We start from the raw sequence: 15,165 nt of genomic DNA, 5'->3' as shown, positions 1-15,165 counted from the left end.
CTAGGGAAGATCGGGAATCTGATGTTCATGGTTTTCCCTCCATTTTCCTATCCTAACTCCACCAAGTGAGTCCCACACACATGTGAAAGGAGGCCGGGCAGGGGATACACCATATAGAAACATACAGGAGTGCTTGCCTGTAACACTTTTATTTGGTAAACTGGAGGTAGCTAAACAAAAAAAGTAAAAGGGTCACTAAAGGAATTTTTTTTTTTAGCTAAATAGCTTCCTTTACCTTACTGCAGTCCTGGTTTCATATCCTCATTGTTCGTTTTTGCTTTGATGTTGCTGTAAATCCTCTCTGTTCTGGACACTTCCTGGTTGTCTGTTTCCTGATCACCACAGTACTGGGAGATTTCTCACGGTGGTCACTAATCAAGGAGGTGTGATTACTGTGTGTAAAACGAAACTGGATTGGTGCTGAGGAGTTTTAGACAAAGTATCACTGCTCTCTATTGGCCGACTGCCCTCTAGTGGCTATATGTACATCAGAGAACCAGCAAACAACAGCAAAAACGAAACTACACTGCAGGCACATTATATGATTGTTTTTATCTGTTTTTAATCATTTTTAAAAGGAATCAGTTAACTATTATGTCTCTATGCCCTGTAAACAGTCATTTCAGCTAAAAAAAATTTTTCCTTTAGTGACCCTTAAACAAACGCAGGGCTGCTATTAAAAGTGAGTTTGTTTACATCCCAATAATGCATTGTAATACTTACAGCGCCAGTAGTAAAATGGTTAATTCGGGGCCTGAAAAATACCAGGTGTCAGGTCACCATGGTAACTAGAAATTGTGTTCTGGCATCTGGGTTCACAAATATGTGTACTGCAATGTCATTCAGGTTTCTGTTCAATTTCAGTACAGGTGCGATTTTGGCTCTTTCACTCTCCACAACTGCCTCTCATTGACTTCAATGCAAAATCATGTCCCATTGACTTCAATGCAAAAACGCATGTCCATAGCAATCCTATGTGAACACTTATCTCCGCATGCCACTCTACTCTATCATTTGCCGGTCTGGAATGCAGTACTAAGAAATCGCACAGAACTCTTTTCATAATAGCACGCATGCTTATGGATCAAATCTGTGGCAACCACCTCAATAAAAACACATAATATCTAGCTTGTCATGCAAATCTGTGAGTTTAAAACCGCATCCAGAACCTCATTTGTGTGAGAACCAGGGTGGCTCCATTCACACCTGGGCATTCTGGGATTGCTAAAGAATCGCTACCCGCAATCGCAAAATGCAGGTTCAGGTGCCACTATTTTCAATGGCACCTAAAACGTGGTGTCGTTTTGCTGTGATTGTCACACGGCAAATCTCATCTCGTGAAGCTTGTTGCCCAAAAGAACCTCCTGCTCCTTTATAGGCGACAATATTTATGCAATGCGAATTGCCGCGCAGTAAATCGCACGACAATCGCAGCAAATTGCATTGTGTGAAGCCTGGCACTCTAAAGAAGTCCCTGCTCCTTTTTGGGTGACAAGCTTTATGCAATTCTATTTGCTGCAAAATGCAGCAAAACCGCACCGCTTTTTTGGTAGCACTAAACATGATGACACCTGAAGCTGCGTTTTGCGATTGTAGTGCAATTTGACATTGTGGGCAGAATCGCCACTATCCCAAAACAACCAGGTGTGAACCAGGCCTAGCGGTACAGAGTTTCCTCCTATGACAAATTCTTATTGTCATTATTTCCAGCCAGCCTATAACCGCAACATATTGGGGTTATTGGCTGGCTGCTCTTCTGTAAGTTAGGGGGCACAAATTACTTGCCTTGTCCTAGGCGCCAACAACCCACGCTACGCTAAAAAAGACTTGTTCCCAACTTTTTTAGCTAGCTACTAGACTGAAAGCAAATATCACAGTTTTGTAGGCCCTGAAATACCAAGATAGCAAGCACCCCCCCCCCCCCCAAAATGACACCCCAAGAAATTTGATAAAGAGGCAGGGTGAGTATTTTGCAGATCTCAGACCTCAGCTTTTAGAAAGCCTGAAGGTGGTAATTGGTTTTCGGGGTTCTGTATGTGGCTAGACTCACACATGTGGTATCTCCATACTCAGGAGAAGCATCAGAATATATTTTGTGGTGTATTTCATATATACCCATGGCATGTGTGAACAATATATCACTTAGTGACAACTTTGTGTAAAAAAAAAAATATATATAAGAATAATATTCAATGGACTCAACATGCCTCTCAGCAAATACCTTGTGGTGTCTACTTTCCAAAAAGGGTTCATTTGTATAAACTGGCGTGGCACTTTATGCCCAACATTATAAGCTTATGCCACACATCACCCACTCACGATTCCCTGGTGGGACAGAAGAGCCCAAGAAAACCGTGGAAGGCAGCAGAAGGTGGGGGGGATGTCCCCTCCCACTGCATGTAATTAGCCACTAGGATTGCTTTTACTTGAAAGTCGACGCCAGCTGAAAAAAACAATACCAAGGTGATGCTTACACCTGCAGGTATCATCCCGGTATAACCACTCAAAGTACAGCAACATACCAGTACATTGCTGGTCCTTGTTGGACACATATTGTAATGTTCTGTTTTTTCATGCTGCCTGTGGGCTGAATGAAAAAAGACAACCTAACAGATTCCTCTATTCACATCGATCAATGTGGATGAAGAGATCTCTGCCAAGAAAAGTAAAAAAATATATAAATATATATATGCCAAAGCATAAGGGCGAACTGCCCACTGACCACCCCAGCCCCCATGCTGCAGCATACACTTTATTTTTTTTAACTGCTGTGGTACAATCACCTCCTACAGCGCTGCAATCACTGAACAGATCAGTGCTTCAGCTAAATGGCATTCCTGCAAAATAGCGGTTAGCAATAAAACACAGTAACAACAGAACATAAGCTTTAATAAAACAACAACTTTTTTTATTATTATTATTGCAATCTCTGCCAAAAAAAAAAAAGTTAAATATATATGCCGAAGCATAGGGACAATCCACCCACTGACCACTCCAGCCCCCATGGTTCATCATATACGTTCTTTTTTGCGGTGGAGAAATTTCCTCCTACAGCGCTGCAATCCCTGAAGTATGTATTCTGACAGCACACCCTGTTGCTGTCAGAATAACCAGATCAGTGCTGAAGCCGAATGGCGTTTCTGCAAAGCAAATAATGGTTAACAATAAAATACAGTAACAACAGAACATTAGCTCAATAAAAAGACAACTATTTTTGGCTTATTTTTTCATGCTTCTATTAACTTTTTTTGTACCTGTAAACGTTCCAGGCTAGGGTCTCTTAAAATGCCAGTTTCCTGACTATCTAACATCTTTTGAGACCCTGTGTGCTCTAGACTGTGCCATGCTGTACCCTACACTAATACTCCACTAGTGTGTGGTAGTGACAGAAACAGTCCTTGAGGCAGAGACCAGGTTGGCCAGGACAGGAGGGACAAAAATTACTAGGGTTGTCCCGATACCGATACTAGTATCGGTATCGGGACCGATTCCGAGTATTTGCGGGAATACTTTCCCCCCCCCCCGTCGCCGCATCCCGCCGCATCCCCTCTTGGTTAATACGGGCGGGGAACATTACAGCTTTCATTTGAATAGCTGTAGTGTTTCCCGCCGCGTATAGACACTCCCCCTTGCTCGGGTGAACTGTCCAATCCCGAGCAAGGGGGAGTGTCTATACGCAGCGCGGCGCGAAAGACTACAGCTATTCAAATGAAAGCTGTAATGTTCCCCGCCCGTATTAACCAAGAGGCGGCGCGGCAGCATGTACGGTAAGGGGGACATGGCTGCATATATGGGGGGGGGGGCATGGCTGGATATGGGGGGACATGGCTGGATATGGGGGGGAACATGGCTGGATATGGGGGGGAACATGGCTGGATATGGGGGGGGGCATGGCTGCATATGGGGGGGGCATGGCTGCATATGGGGGGGGACATGGCTGCATATGGGGGGGGACATGGCTGCATATGGGGGGGGACATGGCTGCATATGGGGGGGGACATGGCTGCATATGGGGGGGGACATGGCTGCATATGGGGGGGACATGGCTGGATATGGGGGGGACATGGCTGGATATGGGGGGGACATGGCTGCATATATGGGGGGACATGGCTGCATATATGGGGGGGACATGGCTGCATATATGGGGGGGACATGGCTGCATATATGGGGGGGACATGGCTGCATATATGGGGGACATGGCTGCATTTGTGGGGGGACATGGCTGCATTTGGGGACACATTTAAAAAAAGTATCGGTATTCGGTATCGGCGAGTACTTGAAAAAAATTATCGGTACTTGTACTCAGTCCTAAAAAAGTGGTATCGGGACAACCCTAAAAATAACGAGTGCCATGCTTAAATCTGTCTACTAAAAGACACAACATCTTTTTTTGGGTGCTCTTTGGGTTGAGGTACCAAGGAAAACATCCGGAAAATGCCTCTCATGAAGCCGGCTCACTGCATCTGGATTGGGGGTTTGGGCCACATCACCTTCTGGATACAAAAGGGCTGTGATGATCTCTTTATGAAATTTTAGGAAGGATACATTTCTTCCTGACGCTTTGTAGTGTACAAAAGCGTTGAACATGGCCATTTGTAATAAATGTACAGACACTTTCTTGTACCAGTGTCTGGCTTTAGGGAAAATTAAGTACGGTGCAATCATCTGGTTGGTGAAATCCACCCCTCCTATGTTAACCACTTGCCGATGGCCCGCTGCCTTTATACATCGGCCAATTAAAGAGGAATATCATTGTTATGGCAGCAGCTAGCTACCATAACCCTGGTCTCCTCTTCAAGAGCGGGCAGTTGGCTTTCAGACAAAAGTGGTAGCGGAAGAGGGCCCCCCCTCCCGCCGGTCTCCGGTGCCCTTCGCCACTTACTGGAGCTGCCGGCAGCGGTGGAGGTGATCGGATCCTTCTCCATGTGTGGTATGGAGCTGAGTGGGAGCAAGATGGCCATTGCAGTGCGGAAGTGACTTCAAAATGTCACTTCCGCCCATAGCTCTTAAAAGGGACATTTTGTTCAAATGACATTTATTTTTTTATTGCATTGTAGCGTAAATATGAGATCTGAGGTATTTTTGACCCCAGATTTAATATTTAAGAGGTCCTGTCATGCTTTTTTTCTATTAACCACTTAAGCCCCGGACCAATATGCAGCCTAAAGACCCAAGGTGTTTTTACAGTTCGGGACTGCATCGCTTTAACAGACAATTGCGCGGTCGTGCGACGTGGCTCCCAAACAAAATTGGCGTCCTTTTTTCCCCACAAATAGAGCTTTCTTTTGGTGGTATTTGATCACATCTGCGGTTTTTAGTTTTTGCGATATAAACAAAAATAGAGCGACAATTTTGAAAAAAAAGCAATATTTTTTACTTTTTGCTGTAATAAATATCCCCCAAAAACATATATAAAAACATTTTTTTTCCTCAGTTTAGGCCGATACGTATTCTTCTACCTATTTTTAGTAAAAAAAAAATCGCAATAAGCGTTTATCGATTGGTTTGCGCAAAATTTATAGTGTTTACAAAATAGGGGATAGTTTTATTGCATTTTTATGAATTTTTTTTTTTTTACTACTAATGGCGGCGATCAGCAATTTTTTTCGTAACTGCGACATTATGGCGGACACTTCGGACAATTTTGACACATTTTTGGGACCATTGTCATTTTCACAGCAAAAAATGCATTTAAATTGCATTCTTTATTGTGAAAATGACAGTTGCAGTTTGGGAGTTAACCACAGGTGGCGCTGTAGGAGTTAGGGTGCACCTAGTATGTGTTTACAACTGTTTGGGGGTGTGGCTGTAGGAATGACGTCATCGATCGTGTCTTCCCTATAAAGGGAATGACGCGATCGATGCGCCGCCATAGTGAAGGACGGGGAAGCCGTGTTTACACACGGCTCTCCCCGTTCTTCAGCTCCGGGGAGCGATCGCGACGGAGCGGCTATAAACAAATAGCCGCGCCGTGGTCCCGGATCGCTCCCCGAGCGGACCCGACCTCCGCATGTAGCGGGGGGGGTCCCGATCGGACCCCCCACCCGCTAATAGGCGAGGACGTACGTGTACGCCCATGTGCCTGTACGTGCCATATTGTGGACGTATATGTACATGCGGGGGTCGGGAACTGGTTAAAAGAGATGTTTACATTCCTTGTAATAGGAATAAAAGTGACACAATATAGATATATTTTTTTAAGAGAACAGTGTAAAATAAAAAATAAAGAAGTAAAATGAAGGAGAAAAAAAATGAATAAAAATTTTAACACGCCCCGTCCCACCGAGCTCGCGCAAAGAAGCAAATGCATACTTGAGTAGCGCCTGCATATGTAAACGGTGTTTAAACCACACATGTGAAGTATTGTCGCGATCGCTAGAGCGAGAGCAATAATTATCATCCTAGAGCTCCTCTGTAATTTAAAACATGCAACCTGTAGAATTTTTTAAACATCGTCTATGGAGATTTTTAAGGGTAAAAGTTTGTCGTCATTTCACAAAAGGGCGCAATTTTGAAGCGTGACTTGTTGGGTAGCAATTTACTCAGTGTAACATCATCTTTCACAATATAAAAAAATTGGGTTAACAATGTAGAGTATAAGATTTCCTATCATCTGTGCCCAGTCTTTCCACACAGAGTTAATCCAGCTCTAAGCAATCCTCTTTTATTGTTCAGTGAAAATTAAGACTTCCAGATAAAACCCTGTCTAAATACAAAGGGCCAGATTCACAAAGAGTTATGCCGGTGTATCAGTAGATACGCCGACGTAACTCCGAATCTAAGCCCATCGTATGTTTAAATGTATTCTCAAACTGAGATATACTTAAACATGCCTAAGATACGACGGCCTGCGCCGTCGTATCTTAGGGTGCAATATTTACGCTGGCCGCAAGGTGGCACTTCCATTGAGGTCGGCGTAGAATATGCAAATGAGTCGTTACGCCGATTCACGGACGTACGCTTGCCCGTCGCAGTAAATTTACGCCGTTTCCGTAAGAGAAACGCGGCGTAAAGATAAACATGCCCCCTAGGTGGCGTATCCAATGTTAAGTATGGCCGTCCTTCCCGCGTCGCTATTTGAAAATTTTACGTCGTTTGCGCAACTCGTCCGTGAATGGCATCCTTGCGACGTCATTTAGCGCAATGCACGTCGGGAAATTTTAGGAGCGGCGCATGCGCAGTACGTTTGGCGCGGGAACGCGCCTAATTTAAATGCTCTACGCCCCCTACCCGGCCCCCTACCCGGCTCATTTGAATTACGCGGGCTTGCGCCGGAGGATTTACGCTACGCTGCCGCAACTTTACAGGCAAGTTCTTTGTGAATAAAGCACTTGCCTGTAAAACCTGTGGCGGCGTAACGTAAATGACATACGTTACGCCGCCGCAGAGATACGCAGATCTCTGAGAATCTGGCCCAAAGTCCTTTCCGCTCTCCTTGCTTTGAGTGAAAGGTTATTTACATATCTAGCTTGTACATGTTTATCATATGTTAGGTTATGTTTATCATAATATGAGGCGATCCATAGTTCATTGTATATTACCAGGATGTGTTATGTGGGGGAGGGGTGGATTTCTCACTTTTTATACTGTGTATCACCTCATATTATGATAAACATAACATAACATATGATAAACATGTCCAAGCTAGATATGTAAATAACCTGTCACTCAAAGCAAGGAGAGAGGAAAGGACAATGGAATTTAGACAGGGTTTTATCTGGAAGTCTGTTAATTTTCACTGAACAACAAAAGAGGATTGCTCAGAGCTGGATTAACTGTGTGGCAAGACTGGGCACAGATGATAGGAAATCTTATACTCTACGTTGTGACATCAAAAAAATAAATAAAAAAAATGTGGGTTTACTTCCACTTTAAGTGGTTAAGGATGTAGTCCTGGACACAGAGGGACATCTCAACAACACCAGTCGCCGTTGCAATTTGGACTGTCGTATCTGCGTGAATGGAGGACAAGAAATCCTGTTTGTCTTTCCTCTTCACTGCAAGCAATTCTTTATATAAATCCTGTATAATAATTCCTCAAGCAGGCTCTCTCTCACCGTCTAAGTCAGGTATTTACAAGCCATTGTGCGATTATATAGAAGTGTGTCGGGCAGCAAGTGGTTAAAGCGGAGGTCTTCCCATCCCTGCAAAAATTAGAAGCCAGCAGCTACACATACTGCAGCTGCTGACTTTTAATAATAGGACACTTACCTGTCTTGGAGTCCAGCACTGCAGCTGATGTTTCCATCGTCTGTCAGCTGCTGCCGCCACTATTGCAGGTAAAGGGACTATTGCCGGTAAGGGGAAAAGATGGAGGCGAACTGCTGACGTAATTCGCCACAGCCCGGTCTCCCAGAAGGGGGGACAAGGGACCTGTCAAAGACAGGTATCCTCTCCCCCCTGAAAGGTGTCAAATGTGGCCCAGTAGGGGGGAGGAGACAAATTAGTGGAAGGTCCATTTTTAGGTGGAACTCAGCTTTATTGGTTCTCATTGCTGGGATTGCCTTTACTTTAGTCTTATAATGACATTCATTTTTATTTAAAAAAAAAAATCAGTCTATGCAGGTGAGGGGTGCCTGTAGATTAAAGCAGGGATTGAGTAGTTTTTGGGTTTTGACTTTCTGACTTTTAATAAACACACACTCACCTGTCCAATGATCCAGCGATGTGGTCACCCAAACTGTTGATTTTCTCCCTCTTCTCTCCCTGGCATTACAAATGTGAGCACCTGGCTAAAAAAGCTTGCGGCTACAAACCAGATGTGCAGTAAGCATGCGCGAGTCGTGCTATGCTTCCTTAACGGTCGGGCAATCTTCTGGGACCTGAGGAGGGGGAGTGGAGAACTTCCGCGCAGATCACCTAGGCAGCCTGAGCAGAGAAGTGGGAGTAGGTACCTGTCAAAACACCCCCACCCCCAAAAAAAATGACATGTCAAATGTGGCATAGGAGGGGGAAGGAGTGCTCAAAGCAGAACTACCCCTTTTGGGTGGAGCTCGACATTAAGACAAACTGAGCAGCTATAAAGTGGAAAAATTAAAGGGGGTGTGAATAGTGAGCGCTGGGCAGGCCAGGATGATGCGATCTCTGAGTTTTCCAGTTAGGGTCCAGGAAGTACATAAATTGTCTGCATTTATAGCAAGGGTGTTATTGAAGTGTTGGTCAGTGCTGCGCTCTGCAGACTCCACTTACCTGTATAGGCAGGTATTAGTAAAGGTGAGCTATAGCTATGCTATGTGGAACATTCCAGAATTATTTACAAACACCAACATGTATAAAAAGTTTCCTGTGTTGGATAAGGACCCCCCTGTGGTGACATGTAGGTGAGCCGTGTGAGTGAGAGCCTGTGTGATGATCCTGCTGGGCCCGGATTCCCGCCATTACTCTCCACACAACACCCGCCAAGACTTCCCGCCATTACTCTCTCCCTCGCCCCTCCCACTCTCCCGCCTTTTTTCCTTTTACCTCTCCAGAAGGCGCGTCTGTCGCTTCCCGTGAGGTGGAGGGTAAGACGTCCTCGTCCGAGAGCCCCTCCATCACGGCTACGGTATGACGGCTCAACCGACACTCGGGTACGCCTACTAGGCGTTACAACCGGGATACCGGACGTCACATCACACACGGAGGAAGACCTACGAGAAAAAGCCCACCCCCCGACACGGTACCGTCCGCCCACACACTGACGACGGAGGGCGGTTACCGGTTAGGGAATGGGAGCGCGCACAGGTTGGCGGGTCCGCGCCTAGTAAACTGTACACAAATTGTCCACGTCGTGTGTATGTGTACAGGAGCTGAAGGAGAAGTGATATGTGAGGGATGTATGAGGAGGGACATGGAGGTACAGGAGCTGAGTGAGGAGTATTATGCGAGGTCTGTATGAGGAGGTACAGGAGCTGAGTGATATGTGAGGGCTGTATGAGGAGGGACATGGAGGTAGAGGAGTATTATGCGAGGTCTGTATGAGGAGGGACATGGTGGTACAGGAGCTGAGTGATATGTGAGGTCTGTATGAGGAGGGATATGGAGGTACAGGAGCTGAGTGAGGAGTATTATGCGAGGTCTGTATGAGGAGGGATATGGAGGTACATGAGCTGAGTGACATGTGAGGTCTGTATGAGGAGGTACAGGAGCTGAGTGAGGAGTGATATGTGAGGTCTGTATGAGGAGGTAATGCCTGCTACTCTGACATGGCGCACACTGACCACCTTCTCTCACTGGCATACCTCAGAAGAGCTCCGCACTTTGTACACCAGTTCTTGTCAAACTGTGGCCCTTTGTTTGCCATCATCCTGCATCTCGGGCACTATTCCCCCTCCACACTGATACCAACAATAGGGCGTGATTCCTTCCATTGATATATACAATACTATTGCACTAATGGGATGCTATTCCTCCCACTGACACCAACGGTGGGGTGCTATTCCTCCCACTGGGGTGGTATTTCTCCCAGTGACGCCAACGGTGGGGTTGTATTCCTCTCAGTGAAATGAACGATAGGACAGTATTCTACTGACACCAACAATGGGGTTGTATTCCACTGCTGATGCCAATGGTGGAGTTCTCTTCCTCCCAGTGACCTCAACAATTGGACAGTATTCCACCACTGACCCCAATAGTGGGGTTCTATTCCTCTCAGTGACATCCACGACAGGACAGTGTTCCACTGATGCTAACGGTGGGGGTCTATTCCCCCCATTGACCTCCAATGATAGGTTCTTATGCTCCGTCTGAAAGAGGTCATAATGAGGAAGCTTACAGGGGAATGATCTCTACAGGTATGGAAATAAATGAATAAAAGTTGGACAAAACATGTTTAATATCTACTTGGGCTCCTTTCACTACATAGGATATTTTTGGGAAAAAGAGAATTTAGCATTTAATTATTTCAAATTTACTGTATGTGATGGAATGCTTGGCACCCTACTTGGGTGCTTCCGCCAAATAGCGCTTCCTGCCCTCTAAACCGTTCCAGCAGACCCAGAGCTAATACCGGCCCTTTTAACCCAAGCATCGAACACAGACAAGGTGTTGAGGTAAATCCAAAGGAAGTGTATTGCAACTTTTTTTTTTATAATAAAACACCCAAAGATTTTTATGCAATTGAAGCTTTTATTTCTTTTTTGGGATTCTGTGCAATTGTGTCCTTCAAAGGCCCTGGCTGGATATTGAACCAAAAGCATTCGTGATCTCCCGTAATAGGTCATAGGGAGACGGTAAGCAGCAGTGAAATTGGAGGTGGAAGTAATTCCTTTACACATCACATTTCCTTGGGTGTACTGTTATATATGCTACACTGATGTCACTTCATTGGAAGGACTTTATCAATTATTATTATTCACTCAGATTTTGTTTAACCACTTGACGACCGAGGACGTCCATAGAAGTCCTCGACTTTGTGCGGTGATATCTGAATGATGTCTGCAGCTACAGGCATTATTCAGATATCACCGTCTTCAGCCGCCCATTCTCTGCACGATAAGAATGATCAAAGCGGCAGTTCCGCCGCTTGATCGTTCTAATAGGCAGTGGGAGGGGACGCCCTCCCACCGACATCCGGTCTCTCCCGTGCCATCGGGGCCCCAGAGAGCGAATCAGCCAGCGCTGGGAAGCATAGAGATGACTGGTGACCAGATGGTCACCAGTCATCTCTATGACCGTCGGAGATCCGGCCGCGACGTTATGACATCGTGCCCGGTACCCGGAAGTAAACATCCTCAATCGCGGCTGTCGGCATTAGATTGGTGAATTTTTTTCACAATCTCATGCTTGTAAGCCTGGAGGAGAGATGTGGGGTCTTTTTGACCCCACATCTCTCTATAAAGAGGACCTGTCACAGCGATTCCTATTACAAGGGATGTTTACAGTCCTTGTAATAGGAATAAATGTGATCAAAAATTAAGTAAAATTATTTATTTATTTTTTTAAACGCCCCTGTCCCCAGTAGCTCGCGCTCAGAAGCGAACACGCATGCAAGTCCTGCCCACATATGTAAACGCCGTTCAAACCCCACATGTGAGGTATCGTCGGTTAGAGTGTGTGCAACAATTCTAGCACTAGACCTCCTCTGTAACTCGAAAATACCGTAGTAACCTGTAAAAATTTTTAAAGCATCGCCTATGGAGATTTTTAAGTACCGAAGTTTGGCGCCATTCCATGAGTGTGCGCAATTTTAAAGCGTGACATGTTGGGTATCTATTTACTCTGCGTAACATCATCTTTCACATTATACAAAAAAATTTGGGCTAACTTTACTGTTTTCTTATTTTTTAATTCATGAAGCCATTTTCCCCCAAATAAGGGCGTTTGAGAAATGATTGCGCAAATACCGTGCGAGAAAAAAAGTTGTTTTCTTTATCGTACATCACGGGACACAGAGCAGCATATTCATTACTATATGGGTTATATGGAGTACCTTCAGGTGATGGACACTGGCAATCTCAAAAACAGGAAGTGCCCCTCCCTATATAACCCCCTCCCATAGGAGGAGTACCTCAGTTTTTACGCCAGTGTCTTAGGTGTTGGTCATGGTTTAGCTTGCCTCCACATCCTTGGGATTAAGGTGGGCTAACCGGTTCTGTCCAAAGGCCTCAGTGCTAAAGTGGTCAGCAACCGGACCCCAAACCATTGGGGTATAGCCCATAATGCTTTCTGTCACAGAGAGCTGGACCCTGGGCCCAGAACTTAGAAACCTTTGGGGGCCTAATGTTTCTGTTGCCAGGGTGCTATATGGGCCCAGGACAGTGGATCCTTCATAGGAACCCAGGGCCTGAAGGTCTAGACGCCCCACGGAGATGGGGGAAGATTGGACCTCTTGCTGTGCAAAGTCCTGCGGCATGGAGCAGGTAAGTGAAGGGGAAACTTGCGGAACTTGGTTCGCAGCAGGTTTTTTTCTGGGGGAAGGTCACAGTGGGACATGCCTATGGTTTATGCGCTGCATCTGGCAAGGTGAGTCACATATCTTAGGATAGGATGACTCTGTATGTATATATTCCCCATAATCGTGACCTCCCTGGTAGTATTGCAACTGGTGCTAGAAAGCATTGAAAAAGGGGCCTGTGTGTAAGTGACAATTCTCTCTAAGAGAAGCCCCTGGGAATCTACTGAGGTTTCTTATGTAAAGGAGTAAATGCTCCTACCTGCAAGCCTGCTCAGAGAGGTCCAGGCGGTTGCTGCAGATATAGATGCCGCTCTGTGGATCCTGGCCTGGATCAGCCTCTGACCTCCTCGTGTGGCCCCCCCCCCGCCGGCGCGCGCGCGTCCCCGTGATATGGGCGCAATTTCGCGCCGTTTGCGGACAGGGGAAGGGCGGGCCTGTAGGTAAAAGGAAGGGGCGGCCCTTCCAAAAGGTTCCCAGCTCAGTGAAGTGTGGAACTGAGAGAGGAAGGACCAGAGCGGCAGCGTGGGGTGCCGAGGACACACAGTGGCCAAAGAAGAGTATTACAGTCTTCAAAAGGACTGTCTTTTACCCTAGAGATAGGGTGTCTTTTTCAGCAGTTTTTTTTTGGCAAATACTACTAAAGGGGGACAGAATGGTTTTTCTTTCTTTGGTTTAAAAAAAAAAGAAGAAACAAACCAAGTTAATAAGAAGGAAGGCATTTTTTCCCCAGAAGGGTTTTTTGGGCAACAACTATTTATTTTCCCAAACACCGTTAAGTAGCGGGCGTACCTCAGTATTGTACCATGGCATCTGGTTTAGAGGGTACAAGAGGTGGGGATTCCCCCAGAGGGTCTGAGGTCTCAGACAAAGGCATGCCGCTACTTTCCCCAGAGGGAGCCTTGGTGGGACCATCGAGATCTGGGGCTGGAGCTGGCACGGGTCAGTCCAACCCTAGGGTGGTCACGGACGAGGTACTGTCCACCTCTCTAAAGGAGATGGAAAAAATGATAGCCAAGGCTATGCGGGGCAGAAAACGGAATAGATCTCCGTCGCCCGAGTGTGAACCCTCAGATGAGGAGGTTCCTTCCGCAGGAGAATTGGAAGACCTCTTGGACAAGGACCAAGTAGGTTCAGGGATCGAGGATCCGGCTACGGAGGAGTCTGGCGCAGCCTCCCAAGGGGAGAGCTGGTGGGTTCAAGTTTTAACAGACTTGGTCCATAGGACGTTCAACTTGCCAGTACCAGATCTCCAAGTATCAACGGTCTCAGCTTTGGGCTCACTAAGAGCGCCTCAAACCAATGCGGTTTTTCCGATCCATCCTCTACTAGAGGAAGTTATGTTCCAAGATTGGGCCAAGCCAGATAGAATCTTTGTACCGCCAAAAAGATTCTCTGCCTTATATCCTATGGAAGAGAAATTTTCCAAGAGATGGGCAGCCCCGGCTGTAGACGCAGCCATCTCATGTGTTAACAAATCTTTAACATGCCCTGTAGAAAACATACAGGTGTTCAAAGATCCGGTTGATAAACGCTTGGAAACGCTACTTAAAACCTCCTTCACTACTGCGAGGGCAGTAGTGCAGCCAGCTGTGACTGCAATTGGGGTTGCACAAGCATTATCGGATCAAGCTAAGCAGATGCTTAAACTTATTCCTGCCCAGCAGGCAGAAGAATTTTCGGACGTCCCTAGGGCCATACGCTTTACGGTAGATGCGATTAAGGATTCTATCCAGCAAGCGTCACGTTTATCGTTATCCCTTATCCATATGAGAAGACTTTTATGGTTAAAGAGCTGGGAGGCAGAGCCCCCATGCAAAAAGCTCTTGGTAGGGTTCCCCTTCCATGGAGGACGACTCTTCGGAGAAGACCTGGATAAATACATTCAGACCATTTCAAGCGGAAAAAGTACTCTGTTGCCCACCAAGAAAAAGTTTCGGGGGCCTGTGTTTAAACGACAGTACTCCCCTGGGCAGGGGCCTTCCAATACCAAACAGTATCGACGGCCTCCTGCAAGATCAAACTGTAACAAGTCGCAGGGACAGGCCGCCGGAGGCAAGAAGCAGTGGTTTCGCAAGCCAGCAAAGCCAGCCCCCAAGCCGGCCTTATGAAGGGGCGCCCCCACCCACGAAGGTGGGGGGAAGACTGCATCTCTTTGCAGAGGTTTGGGAGGCCAGCATTCCCGACAAATGGGTACGGTCTTCCGTGGCTACAGGCTACAAACTAGACTTCCTAAAGTTTCCTCCTCCTCATTTTCAGGAGTCAAGAGTACCAAACGATCCGAAGAAGGGAGC

General features: G+C 46.3%; 1 protein-coding gene across 3 annotated transcripts in view; it reads right to left on the bottom strand.

Annotated features, from left to right (window-relative positions):
* LOC120913738 (probable global transcription activator SNF2L1) overlaps nucleotides 1–9,683 on the bottom strand; it is a 241,285-nt gene extending 231,602 nt beyond the window's left edge. The window contains exon 1 of one of the 3 annotated variants that reach the window (XM_040323922.1): nucleotides 9,463–9,683. In XM_040323922.1, the coding sequence (XP_040179856.1) occupies nucleotides 9,463–9,534 (72 nt within the window). In that variant the 5' untranslated portion in view covers nucleotides 9,535–9,683. Of the gene's footprint in view, nucleotides 1–235; nucleotides 257–9,462 lie in introns of those variants that run through there. The other 2 variants (XM_040323920.1, XM_040323921.1) reach the window with 2 other exon arrangements.
* Nucleotides 9,684–15,165: the final 5,482 nt, after the last annotated feature.

This window comes from Rana temporaria, chromosome 9 (genome assembly GCF_905171775.1).
Source record: "Rana temporaria chromosome 9, aRanTem1.1, whole genome shotgun sequence".
In the NCBI taxonomy this organism is placed as follows: domain Eukaryota; kingdom Metazoa; phylum Chordata; class Amphibia; order Anura; family Ranidae; genus Rana; species Rana temporaria.
This window is presented reverse-complemented; position numbering and strand designations above follow the sequence as displayed.